This window comes from Anomaloglossus baeobatrachus, chromosome 7 (assembly GCF_048569485.1).
Source record: "Anomaloglossus baeobatrachus isolate aAnoBae1 chromosome 7, aAnoBae1.hap1, whole genome shotgun sequence".
Lineage (NCBI taxonomy): Eukaryota > Metazoa > Chordata > Amphibia > Anura > Aromobatidae > Anomaloglossus > Anomaloglossus baeobatrachus.
The window spans coordinates 236,186,461-236,200,783 of NC_134359.1; the positions used below are offsets into that span (position 1 = coordinate 236,186,461).

General features: G+C 46.5%; 1 protein-coding gene across 4 annotated transcripts in view; it reads left to right on the forward strand.

Annotated features, from left to right (window-relative positions):
- Positions 1-4,245: 4,245 nt before the first annotated feature.
- Positions 4,246-14,323, forward strand: part of CEP20 (centrosomal protein 20) — a 51,643-nt gene continuing 41,565 nt past the window's right edge. For 3 of the 4 annotated variants that reach the window (XR_012724874.1, XM_075319121.1, XM_075319120.1), the window contains exons 1-3: positions 4,246-4,317; positions 7,042-7,239; positions 10,290-10,374. Coding sequence is in view for 3 of the 4 variants with exons in the window: in XM_075319121.1 (XP_075175236.1) it covers positions 4,290-4,317; positions 7,042-7,239; positions 10,290-10,374 (311 nt within the window). In the remaining variant the exon portion in view is untranslated. Of the gene's footprint in view, positions 4,318-7,041; positions 7,240-10,289; positions 10,379-14,323 lie in introns of those variants that run through there. The other variant, XM_075319122.1, reaches the window with a different exon arrangement.

The window sequence follows — 14,323 nt, forward strand, 5'->3', positions numbered from 1 at the left end:
CAATACTGATAAAGAGACTCAGGATGAGGATTTTGTCCCAACGACGACAGTAGATACCATCACTCACATTCCACTCCATTTGGATCTTAAAGAACAGATTGCAATTTCCAATCTTCAGGATTTGGGTGATCCATCTCCCGTACTAACTGAGCCTCCTCCCTTTTCTACTAGTAACCCACATTTTTACCCGGTGGCCTCCAGAGTGCCAGCAATGGACACTTTTCAGGATGTTATGGAGATGGAGATTAGACGTATCCTAACTTCTACCTCTGGATTTCAAGATAATCTATCCATATCAGAGAGAAAGGCGCTTAAGTCCCTGAAAAATAATGAGTACATTGTGATCCGGAAAGCGGATAAAGGGGGATCAGTAGTTATACTGGACAGTTCACTTTATGAAAGGGAGATAAACTCCATATTAGACGATGCCACTACTTACAGGCGTTTATCTAGTGATCCCTCGACTGCTTTCCTGGGCAAGTTACAGAACATATTGACACATGGTTTTGACAGGGGAATCATAAATAAAAAAACCTATGATTATCTCCTCATTGACAAACCTATATGCCCGGTGTTCCAGGGACTTCCCAAAATACATAAGGGCATTTTTCCACCTCCTTTGAGACCAATTGTGGCCAGTACGGGTTCCCTAACCAGCAATCTCAGTGACTGGGTGGACAACATCCTCCAACCCCTTATGAAGCGTGCAACTGGCTATATTAGGGACACCAAAAGCTTGCTACAAAATCTGGATAGAATAAATTGGACCACAAATTCATTTTGGATTACTAGTGATGTGATCTCATTATACCCCTGTATTCCACATGATAAAGCCTTACAGGCCCTTTTCTTCCATTTGGAGAAATACAGTTCTTTAGATGACCATTTTAAGGAATACATTCTTATGGTCACTGGGTTCCTTTTGAGACACAACCACTTCCAATTCAATGGTTCTTATTATCTCCAGATTTCAGGGTGCCCAATGGGTGCCAGCTTTTCTTGTGCCCTGGCCAATATTTATATGGCATACTGGGAGGAGCACTATGTTCACATTGATACCAACCCTTTCTTACATCAGGTCTCCTGGTATGCCAGGTATATCGATGACCAGTTATTGATATGTAATACCCGTGACCAAGGCACACCTCATGAGTTTGCAGAAGCCCTCAGTCTGTATTTTAACAACAATAGTCTAAATTTGAAATTTACTATAAATGTTCATTTACAGCAAGCACCTTTTTTAGACATCTGCCTATTTGGCGACTCCATTACTGGTACCATCGGTTCCACTCTCTATAGGAAACCCATTAGTGGCAACACATCCCTTCATGCGGATAGTTGCCACATCCCCCATACTTTACTCAACCTTCCTGTGGGAGAATTTTTTCGGGCAAAGAGACTCTGTTCCTCCGATCAAGCTTATTCTAAAGAAGCTTCCCACATTAAACACAGATTGAGAACCAGAGGCTATTCTAACCAAACAATCAATAGAGCATCGTCCATTGTGGACAATCGGACCCGTTCCAGTTTGTTACTAGATCGCATCAAACCCACCACATATAAAGAGAAGATCACTTTTTCCACTCCATATAGTGTGGATTTTTTCCACATTAGAGATGCGGTTTTGCGGTTTCTTCCCCTTCTCGAGCAGGATGTTACATTGAGGTCTGTTCTTTCTAAGGGAGTTAATATTGTGGCGAAGAGGGCTTGCACAGTCGGTAACATGATAGCACCGACCGCTTACACAGTTCGTAACCCTAAGAAAACATGGCTTAGTGTCTCAGGTTCTTATAAATGTAATTCCAATCGCTGCGGTTTATGTAAATTTATGAATAACACCAAGATCATCACTAATGTTGATAATACAGACTATAGGATCAATTCATTTATTAATTGTGCCACTACTCATGTCGTGTATAAAGCCACATGTTCTATCTGTAGCATGAGTTACATCGGTTGTACATCCAGACCTTTGAGAACCAGGATATCTGAACACACTAGGATAACATCTTGCTTTGAACCGACTAATTCTAATAGTCTTCCATCACAAAAACGTTCCCTGTCGGGCCTTACCCGACACTTCATGGAACACCATTCAGCGGATTTTTCGTCGCTCACAGTTACTGGCGTTGAGTTTGTTCCCAAGCCATTTCGAGGAGGGGACTGGTTTCAGGCACTTTTGCACACAGAGGCGAAATGGATACTTAAATTAAATACCAGACATCCGCATGGTCTGAATTATCGTTCCGATTTGAGATATATTTTCTGATTATTTATTCTGTCCATTCCCTCCATCATACCCCCTCCCTCTCCCCCCCTCTCCTCCCCCCCCCCCCTCCCTACCCTGTACAGCACATTATCACATCAGGATTTCTGCATAAATCATCTAGCCCGCATATTTATTTGTGAGATATTGTCATCTTTCAGATTGGCTTTTTTGCCATTGACATTATATGTATTTCACTTATATACATTTTACCTTCTCCCCCTTTTTTTTTTTTTTTTTTTTTTTTTTTTTTTCTTTTGTTTTGTTTCCCCCCCCCCTCCTAGATTTGCATTACATCACCACATAGGGATATTAGTATGGATTATTATGCCCGTATTTTTTATGCATAAGGTCTTGCCTTTGTTCAGATTGACATTTAAATTGACATCTTTATCATCAACATCTTATATAATTCATATTTATTTATACGCATATATGTATATATATATTTTTCTACTTACTAATTATCTTGCCTTTTGTCGGATTTTATCTTACAATCATGTTGTATGGTGTTCATTTTTTTATCAGCTTATATTGATTTTCGTTTATTTGCTGTGGTTAGGGAAGGCTTGCTTTTCTGTTTATAACCCATTTATTCCCATGTGATTTTTTTGGCTAAGATTTTTCTACATTTGGATGTCTATTTGTATATGACAATATGGTTGTATATTTATATATCTATCTCATGTATGTTGAGTGTCCTTTTGTCTCCTAATTGAAGTGGGTACAGGTGGTTTGGTTTGTTCCTTCCACCTATGGACTTTTTTCACTTCCGCCCCCCTTTTTCCTGGTGTGTATTTCACTTCCTCCCCTATATGAGTTGCTTCCAGCTAAGCATAGGTCACTTATGATTAAGGACTCTGTTGTTTTTACCCCCCAGTCCGAAACGCGTAAAGTTTGCCTATGCGCCCACTGTAAATATGTTCCCTACTTCGGGTCTCTGATGATCTTTTAAATTTTTGAAATAAAGGATGTTTTTTTACTTTTAACCACGAGGATTTGTGCTGGATCCCTCCTTCCTTCGTTCTATTTTCCCATTACTGTTGTAGGGAGGACTCTGGAGGGCACTGTTGTGAGGAGGACTCTGGAGGGCACTGTTGTGGGGAGGACTCCGGAGGGCACTGTTGCTGGGAAGACTCTGGAGGGCACTGTTGTGGGGAGGACTCTGGAGGGCATTGTTGTGAGGAGGACTCTGGAGGGCACTGTTGTGAGGAGGACTCTGGAGGGCACTGTTGTGAGGAGGACTCTGGAGGGCACTGTTGTGGGGAGGACTCCGGAGTGCACTGTTGTAGGGAGGACTCTGGAGGGCACTGTTGTGGGGAGGACTCTGGAGGGCACTGTTGTGGGGAGGACTCTGGAGGGCACTGTTGTGGGGAGGACTCTGGAGGGCACTGTTGTAGGGAGGACTCTGGAGGGCACTGTTATGAGGAGGACTCTGGAGGGCACTGTTGTGGGGAGGACTCCGGAGGGCACTGTTGCTGGGAAGACTCTGGAGGGCACTGTTGTGGGGAGGACTCTGGAGGGCATTGTTGTGGGGAGGACTCCGGAGGGCACTGTTGTGAGGAGGACTCTGGAGGGCACTGTTGTGGGGAGGACTCCAGAGGGAATTGTTGTAAGGAAGACTTTGGAAGGCATTGTTGTAGGGAGGACTATGGATGTCACTGTTGTGGGGACACTTTCCATTAAAGGACATGGGTCTTAGAAAATGAGAATGCTGTCCTCTTGCACTGTGTGGTGGACTATCCCTTTTTTCTTCCACTAGTTGACAGGTTTTTTTTGCTATATGATCCTGAAGTTTAATAATCTAGTCAAACATTGCGCTTAGTAACCACTTTCGGCGCTGTTCTCTGCACTACACGAGGTATCAGATTGTCTCCACAAACATGGCTGCCGCGCTGACGTCCCGCTTTCCTTTGTTCAGACAAAGTTATCGCTCTAGTGTTAGGTGTACATACTGCGGCAGAGCGGGACGGTCCCGCGCACGCGCAGTGCAGTGGCGGTTGCTGTTGCCACAGAAGGCGTCATGGCGACTGTGTCAGAGCTGAGGGCCGGTGAGTGCGGCTTGTCTTTATTATATAACCGCAGCCTCTGTGTTGTGTGTACTCAGACCTGAGCCGGCAGAGTCTGTCTGTGGAAGCTGCTGTGCCCCGAACTTCATGCGGAAGCGTCTTTATGCCTGGCAGGCTCCTGAGCCAGGTGTAACTCCCACTGTTTCCTGTTCTGGTTACCATGGCTACAGTCAGTTCATACAACTGTCAGAAGGTCTCCTTGGTGGTCTGGGACCCCCAGACTGTGAGGGCGCTGATACTTGACCCCAGTGCCCTTTGTTTCCTACGTCTCACACTTGGGAATAATCCAATAGGACCGACCTGTGGATCTATGGGGTCTGATCCCAAAAACGGGACTCTGAAATCCCCATCGTAATGGAGTTGTGTCCAGTCATTCATACAGCGTTCTGTTACCTGTGGTACTTCCATAGGCTGTGAACGTAGTGGAGGGGCACGGCATCGCCCATTGGGGCAACTTTAGGGCCCTGGGTCACGGGATCTGTAGGGGTCAAAGTCCCCAGACCCACTGAGATCTTCAGGATAGATGATTACTTGGAATAAAGGGTATTTCCTATAAGGCTGCTTTCACACATCCGTTTTTTGCTGAGCTGCACAATACGGCGCTTCACAGAAAAAACGCAACCGTTTGTTTTTTTTGCCGCCGGTTGCGTTTTTTCCGCATAGACTTGCATTAGCACCGTATTGTGCCGCATGGGCTTGCGTTGCGTCCGGTTTTTGCCGGATGCGGCATATTTAGCCCATGCAGCGGCCGGATGGAACGTTGCCTGGCATGTTTTTTTTGTGCGGTGAAAAAAAACGCATTGCGGGATGCGGCACGATTTACAATGCAAGCTTATGGACGCCGGATGCGGTTTTTTTTTTTGTTTTTTTTTTTTTTGAACTGCGCATGCTCAGTATCACGCCGCATCCATTAAAAAACGGACGGGCCGCATGGAAAAACATGCAACAGATCCATTTTTTTCGCCGCATCCGTTGCATAGGTTTTTGAGCCGGATTGTGCCTGATGCAAAAAAACTGATGTGTGAAAGCAGCCTATTGGTCATCTAGATCTATATCCCTATTTAAAGCGGTTTGATTATGTCCTATCAATGACCCATTCATAGGACGGACCATCACTGTTAGATATCACTAGTAAAGATCGGACACCCCAACCTGTTACAGTCTGCAACACCACAGCTCTGTGCACTGAGTTCTGCAGATCAGCTCTTATTACCTTAAAGGGAACCAACCAGCAGGATTTTCATATATAAAGTAAAGCCAGTGCTATACTGGTGCTAGGATGCTGAATGTAAACAGGGTCATTCCATGGTAACTTACGTTACATTCAGAAGCCAAAAACGGAGTTAATAATGGCTACAGACTGTTCTTTGAAGGCAGGCACAAATGTGAGTAAATGTATATTGTACATTGAACTATTCTCAATAGATTTCAACACAGTTTGATTTGTCAACAATACAAATTAAATGCAAAATATAATTTATTACATTTTGTATTTAATTTGTATTGTTGACAAATCAAACTGTGTTTGAAATCTATTGAGAATAGTTCAATGTACAATATACATTTACTCACATTTGTGCCTGCCTTCAAAGAACAGTCTGTAGCCATTATTAACTCAGTTTTTGGCTTCTGAATGTAATGTAAGTTACCATGGCATGACCCAGCATACCTTTTGTTTAGAGATTGAATGAATGTTTTATTTCAGAAATATATACAAGTAAAGTTCCAGCAATGCACTGCTATTTGATTGACAGGAGCAGGAATATGTGGGTCAGGTTTTGCTATCTATTCCTGCCCTTCTCTGCCTGCCCTGCCTTCCTCTCCTTGTCACTGTCATAGACGTTAATTCTGGTGCATAGAGACAGACGGGTAGGAATAGATAGGAAGACTGGACCCACATATTCCTTTCCTGTTGCACCTGTCAGTCAAATAGCAGTGCATTGCTGGAACTTTACTTGCACATATTTCTGAAACCTCCAATCTCAGAACAAAAGCTATGCTTACATTCAGCATCCTAGTGCCAGTATAGCACTGGCTTTACTTTATATATGAAAATCCTGCTGGTTGGTTCTCTTTAAGGAAGCGGTTGTTAAATGGTGTAGAGAACTGCGGTGCTGCCAAAGCTGGTTATAGATAATGGGTGGGTTCTTGGTGCCGGAAATACACTCATCTAATATTAATTACTTTTTACAAGTATAGCTAGCCAATATCATAGTATTGTAAAACCCTTTAAGTGCCACATTTTACAGGACCAGGTCCACTGTATCATTAGCCCAGATGAAAGCTGTTGGGGCTTTTGGTACAACAGATCTGTCTGTGCAACTACAATCTGTCCTCCTATCTGACATAGGATGTGGGGAGGTACGATCAGGTGGGAGATGTGAACAGGAGGGCTGCTGTGTTATGAATTAACTTTAAAGGGGTTTTCCCATCTCGTGTAGCTCTGCATTCACTTCTCTGACTTTCCCAGCTGTTGGACCCCCACCTGTTGATAGGTGACAATTGTTTTGACCGGAGAACCCCTTTTAATCATGGTATAAATAGCCACAGTGTCCAAAACGCTCCTTGTCTAGGCATTTTCTGCACAGAATAAAGCTAATTGCAGTGTTGGTCATGTTTCTATTGTTATATTGGATGTGTGTATTTTAGATGTAATACTTAGTTTTATTTTACATCTTATTTTCTTTTTTTTTTTTTTTTTTTTAGTTTTGACAGATACGTTGGATAAAAGAGGGGTTCTCGGACACCTCAAGGCTCGGGTGCGGGCTGAAGTGTTTGCAGCGTTGAATGACCAGAGTGAATCCAGACCAGAACTGTCGCATGAAAATCTCCTGATTAATGAAATGATCAGAGAATATCTAGAGTTTAATAAATACAAGCACACCTCATCTGTTTTATCAGCAGGTACGTGCGAAGCTAAACCTATAGGGATTTGCATTCCTTGCAGGGGGAAGGCCATACACTACTAAGTTGGCTTTCATGTGACATTTCAGAATGTTCCTAAAATGCCCTCTAACCTTTCCAGGTGAACTTAATGTGGATTCAGATTTTTAGAGAAGGTCACGTGTCCAACTGTTCAGTGTCTCAATACATTTTGCACACCTTCCTGTTCTCTAACAGGCAACTTAAAGGGAACCTGTCACCAGATTTGTTGACTATAAGCTGTGGCCACCACCAATGAGCTCTTATATACAACATTCCAGAATACTGTATATAAGAGCCCAGGCCACTGTGTAGAATGTAAAAATCACTTTTATAATACTCATCTGGTGGGGGCGGGCCAGTCCAACGGGTGTCGCTGCTCTCCAGTTCAGCGCTTCCTCTCTGCAGCGTATCCTACGTCATCCACACAGGCCAGCATTGAGGTACTGCGCAGGCGCACTTTGATCTGCCCTACTCAGGGCAAATCCAAGTATTGTAGTGCACATACGCAGGCAGTCTTTAACTTTACCTCGTGCCTGCGCATTACAGTACTTTGATCTGCCCTTAGCAGGGCAAATCAAAGTGCGCCTGTGCAGGACCTCAATGCCGGCCTGTGTGGATGATGTAGACACATTATCCACACTAGGGGATGGGTAGGAGGAGGATGGAGATCGCAGCAGAGAGGAGGCGCTGAACCGGAGAGCAGTGACACCCATCGGACCGGACCGCCCCCCTAGGTAAGTATTAGTGTTTATGTTATACAATGCGACCTGGACTCTTATATACAGTATTCTGGAATGCTGGATATAAGAGCTCACTGGTGGTGGCCGCATCTTATAGTTGCCAAATTTGGTGATAGGTTCCCTGTAATGGCAAAAAACTGTTGTACGGAGGACTTTAGAGGGCACGGTTGTTGGGAGGACTCCGGAGGGCACGGTTGTTGGGAGGACTCCGGAGGGCACTGTTGTTGGGAGGACTCCGGAGGGCACTGTTGTTGGGAGGACTCCGGAGGGCACTGTTGTTGGGAGGACTCCGGAGGGCACTGTTGTTGGGAGGACTCCGGAGGGCACTGTTGTTGGGAGGACTCCGGAGGGCACTGTTGTTGGGAGGACTCCGGAGGGCACTGTTGTTGGGAGGACTCCGGAGGGCACTGTTGTTGGGAGGACTCCGGAGGGCACTGTTGTTGGGAGGACTCCGGAGGGCACTGTTGTTGGGAGGACTCCGGAGGGCACTGTTGTTGGGAGGACTCCGGAGGGCACTGTTGTTGGGAGGACTCCGGAGGGCACTGTTGTTGGGAGGACTCCGGAGGGCACTGTTGTTGGGAGGACTCCGGAGGGCACTGTTGTTGGGAGGACTCCGGAGGGCACTGTTGTTGGGAGGACTCCGGAGGGCACTGTTGTTGGGAGGACTGCGGAGGGCACTGTTGTTGGGAGGACTGCGGAGGGCACTGTTGTTGGGAGGACTGCGGAGGGCACTGTTGTTGGGAGGACTGCGGAGGGCACTGTTGTTGGGAGGACTGCGGAGGGCACTGTTGTTGGGAGGACTGCGGAGGGCACTGTTGTTGGGAGGACTGCGGAGGGCACTGTTGTTGGGAGGACTCCGGAGGGCACTGTTGTTGGGAGGACTCCGGAGGGCACTGTTGTTGGGAGGACTCCGGAGGGCACTGTTGTTGGGAGGACTCCGGAGGGCACTGTTGTTGGGAGGACTCCGGAGGGCACTGTTGTTGGGAGGACTCCGGAGGGCACTGTTGTTGGGAGGACTCCGGAGGGCACTGTTGTTGGGAGGACTCCGGAGGGCACTGTTGTTGGGAGGACTCCGGAGGGCACTGTTGTTGGGAGGACTCCGGAGGGCACTGTTGTTGGGAGGACTCCGGAGGGCACTGTTGTTGGGAGGACTCCGGAGGGCACTGTTGTTGGGAGGACTCCGGAGGGCACTGTTGTTGGGAGGACTCCGGAGGGCACTGTTGTTGGGAGGACTCCGGAGGGCACTGTTGTTGGGAGGACTCCGGAGGGCACTGTTGTTGGGAGGACTCCGGAGGGCACTGTTGTTGGGAGGACTCCGGAGGGCACTGTTGTTGGGAGGACTCCGGAGGGCACTGTTGTTGGGAGGACTCCGGAGGGCACTGTTGTTGGGAGGACTCCGGAGGGCACTGTTGTTGGGAGGACTCCGGAGGGCACTGTTGTTGGGAGGACTCCGGAGGGCACTGTTGTTGGGAGGACTCCGGAGGGCACTGTTGTTGGGAGCACTCCGGAGGGCACTGTTGTTGGGAGCACTCCGGAGGGCACTGTTGTTGGGAGCACTCCGGAGGGCACTGTTTTAGGGAGGACTCCGGAGGGCACTGTTGTTGGGAGGACTCCGGAGGGCACTGTTGTTGGGAGGACAGTTGTTGATCCTTGAATCGCCCAATAAATTTTGATCAGTTATAATTGACATTAAACAGTCCTCATGATGCTGGTCACATTTTGATATGAGGCCAAGGTGACACCTAACAATTGAACAGCAGCACCACACCATTGCGAGACTTCAAGCAGGATGTTCTCAAACGGAAGTAGCCACTGGGCTTAGAGTGTCACCAGCACAGAGATGCAGAGAGACTGGAAGAGTCACAGAATGGCAGAGAAGTGGACGCCCTTTGGCTACATCCCACACTGATGACTGCTTCATTGTGAACAATGCCCTTTGGAACCAGATGATGAATGCCACACAACTATTTTTGTTGTCTTTTGTTTCAATAAAGTTTTTTAAGATGAGGAAATCATCATTGCCATTGCATGCTTTTACTTAAATACCCAACTTTCATGTAAAATATCACTGTACTGTGAACTTTTTACATTTCACCCAAAAGGCAAATATCCCTACCTTTTTGTGAGTAGTGCAAGTGCTACAATTTTAAATTGGCATCATAGTTGCATCCTGCATCGAGTATTTTATTATAAAATGTAGGTATTTTTTACATAAACTGTCAGTTGCTAAGTTATGACTTATATCCATTCTATATTTAGAAATAACATTATTTCCTTTTTTTTTTATAGAATCTGGTCTATCTGACGTCCCACTGGATCGCTCTTTCTTAGCGAGAGAGCTGAACCTTATTGAGGATTCAAGAGCTCAGTCGGTGTAAGTAGTAAGAATTTAACTCTCCGAATATAAAGTAAAAAAAAAAAAAAAATCAGGAAAAAGGGCAACCATATTTACCAAGATTAGGTCACAATATTAGTGCACTACAGGGTGCAGCAGGCCACCATGATAAAGGCTGAGGCAGCAGTATGTACCTTTTTTTTTTTTTTTTGCACATTTTTCCATCTTTTGTAGGTTTCTGGCAGGCCCATTGGTGTTGGCTTTGGGTGTTGTTGTGTCTTTCCTTATGGGGTGCACTTACATAGGGCTGGCCAACCTCTGATCTAATAGCATGGGCGTGACCAGTAGACTGTAAACTGGACACTGTGCACCACACTTGTGTGACTGGCATCCTATACAAGTCTTACTGGTTTCATGTATAATACTTGGCAATCACCCCCTCCATGAATGGTAGGTGTTCTGCCTTCGTCCACGTGTGAGCTGTGTGGACTCCGGCATACAGCTAACCTTCATCCACTGTTTCAATAAACAGACTGTGTTGCCTTTAAGTCTTTATTTATTAAATGATGATGGCTAGGTGGATGATCATAAGAAATGGATGATTGATTGGTAAAAACTATAACACAAGATACAAATCCAAATCAGTACAGGCATATCACAAATAACAGAATGACATACATAGTAGTACTGGTATTTACAGAATCTGCATAACATAGAGAGCAATGCATATGACTGAATACAACATTTACACTGCTGATGCTGCCCTACACCTGCTCTGCATGTATGACGGCCTATGTAATCTGAGTAGAGCCACTGTTACTTCACAGTGCCTACATAACAACTGTACACATATTCTAACATAAATATGTAGTTTAGTACAATGATTCCTACCGGGATCCACTAGTCAGGAGGAACGATTGAAGAAGAGGAACTGGAGCCAGCTAGCACCTCTGAATCCTATGGAGGCACCAAGACATCTGCATCTCCAACTCAGGAAGGGAAGGGAAAAGGGGCAGTCCAAGGAAGTATCTTTTCCTTAAAGCAACAGGCTCCAACCCACAGAAATACTGTGGAGATGTATGAGGAGAACACTTAAAACATAAGAAAGCCAACAGTGACCTCTTGTGGGCAACAAACGATATTTCCCTTATCCTATTTAAAGGGAACCTGTCAGCAGAAATGTCCCCTAAAACCTAACAGATTCCCCCTCTGCAGCTCCTGGGCTGCATTCTAGAAAGGTCCCTGTTATGATTGTGCCCACTTTCTGACCAAAAAAAAGTGTTTATAAAGTTGTACCTTTTTGGCTTCGGATTCGGTAAATCTGACACGGGGGCGGGCTGCCTGATGGCCGTTATTCTGCCCCCTGGTCCTGTATGCCGCCCCCATCGCTGATTTCCATACTTCTGGACGCCGCCCACTGCTCCAGCCATCCCCGCGCATGCCCAGTGCCAGTCTCACGGGACTGAGCAGTGTGACCGCTGGTGACGTGTGCGCAGGCAAGTGATTATGGACGGGACTGTGACTGTTATCAGCAAGTACCCGCCCATAATCTCGTGAGCGCGCAAACCTCTCCAGCGGTCACACTGTGCTCAGTGTAGATGCTAGACTGTATGGGCTGCTTCCAGGGATGACGTCCCTTTGTCACGTGATAGGGGCGTGTTCAAAATACTATCACGTGACAAAGGGACGTCATCCCTGGAAGCAGCCCATACAGTCTAGCATCTACACTGAGCACAGTGTGACCGCTGGAGAGGTTTGCGCGCTCACGAGATTATGGGCGGGTACTTGCTGATAATAGTCACAGTCCCGTCCATAATCACTTGTCTGCGCACACGTCACCAGCGGTCACACTGCTCAGTCCCGTGAGACTGGCACTGGGCATGCGCGGGGATGGCTGGAGCAGTGGGCGGCGTCCAGAAGTATGGAAATCAGCGATGGGGGCGGCATACAGGACCAGGGGGCAGAATAACGGCCATCAGGCAGCCCGCCCCCGTGTCAGATTTACCGAATCCGAAGCCAAAAAGGTACAACTTTATAAACACTTTTTTTTGGTCAGAAAGTGGGCACAATCATAACAGGGACCTTTCTAGAATGCAGCCCAGGAGCTGCAGAGGGGGAATCTGTTAGGTTTGAGGGGACATTTCTGCTGACAGGTTCCCTTTAATGAATAGAACACAACACTCCCCGCTTGGCGTTAACCAATGCCACTATTGGACTCCTGAGGGGATAACAACAACACAAGTTCAGTGACTGGTCTGGTGAACAGTTTGTTCTCTCCGAGCTTGCTCACTCTGACCTCTACCTTGCGTACTCTCCCATCCTTGCTGGGAAAGGGTTTGGTGACTAGACCGAGTGGCCACTCATTTCGGTGTGATTGACTGTCCTTTACAAGTACCACATCGCCAAGTCTGATGTTTGGATGGTCTTTCTGCCACTTTGTTCTGGTTTGCAGAGTGGAGAGATATTGTTTCCTCCATCTGTCCCAAAAGGCATTGGACACGTTTTGTACTTGCCTCCATTGTCTTCTGTAGAGGTCTTTCTCTGTGAATTCTCCAGGTGGAGCTCCTGGGACACAGGTTTTCTGTGTAAGTAACATGATAGGAGTAAGAACTGTTGAGTCTCCAGAATCTCCAGAAAGAGCTGTCAATGGCCTAGCATTCATGATAGCTGTAACTTCGGCTAAGAACGTAGTCAAGCTTTCGTGGGTAAGTCTGGTGTTTGCTTGCAAGAGGATAGAATCTAGAATATTGCGTGCAATTCCTATCATTCTTTCCCAGGTGCCTCCCATGTGCGAAGAGTGTGGCGGGTTGAAGGTCCAGGTGCATCCTTGCTCACCTAGGTCCTAGGTACCTCTCTACATTTGTAATGTCTAGATTGGAAGGGATTTGGAGTTCTCTTGCTGCTCCAATAAAGTTCGTGCCTCTATCAGAACGAATGTGCTTCACAGGGCCTCTGATAGCGATGAAGCATCGAAGTGCATTTATGAAACTTGAAGTGTCCATAGATTCTATTACTTCGATATGAACAGCTCTGACAGACAAACAGGTGAATAGAACTGGCCAACACTTTGCTTCGGCATGGACCTTCCTAGTGCGTCTTGTAGCTCCGGCTCGGTGCCGAACACATCCAGTCCAACGTTGGTGAAGGGGGGTTCAGTACTGAGCCTGTCAGGTGGAAGATTGGCCATCTTCTGGTTTTGAAACACGCCACGAAGTTTGCGACATGTAACGCAGTTGAAGGTGAGTTTGCTCGCGCTTCTCTTCGCTCCGACTATCCATAGTCCAGCCGCTCGTAGACTCCCTTCGGTAAACAAACAACCTTGATGTCTCACCAAGATGTGATGATGTTGAATGAGCAAGGTTGTGACGTGATGACGTCCGGGAATTATTACCGGGTGTTTCTCTGAGACCTCTACCTTAGCTTCTTGAATGCGGCCACCTATTTTCAGCAGCCCATCTTTGTCAATGAACGGGTCGAGTTTCCTCAACGCACTGTCTATAGGAATGGGTAGTCCTTTGTCGAGATTGCCTATTTCCTTGTTGTAGGCTTCATTTTGTACAACATGGAGTATTGTAATCTTGGCTTTCTCTAGGTTGGGAGCAGTAAACGCATGCTTGCAGTGATGCCAACCTTTACTGCATCTCTGATTTGTTGGTAGTTCGGACTTGTAAAACTGAGTCACGTGTAGTAAAAAGGCGATGGCCCTAACAAGTGAGTTCCAGGTTGAGAATCTACTGAACCGATGAGATCCGAGGTGACATCCTGAAACCACTGTATGAAGAGCTGACACTTGAGGACGAAGGTCGTCGTCGACATCTGGATCCACCAGTTCGAATGTATCGGGCCTGCTGATGTAGGATGTTGTCTGGTACAAGAAAGCAGGGCCTGTGAACCATGTAGTGTCCTTAAGGTGACTTGGTGCAACGGATCTAGTCGCATGGTCGGCGGGATTGTGATGAGTAGATACGTAATGCCACTGATCAGGGCA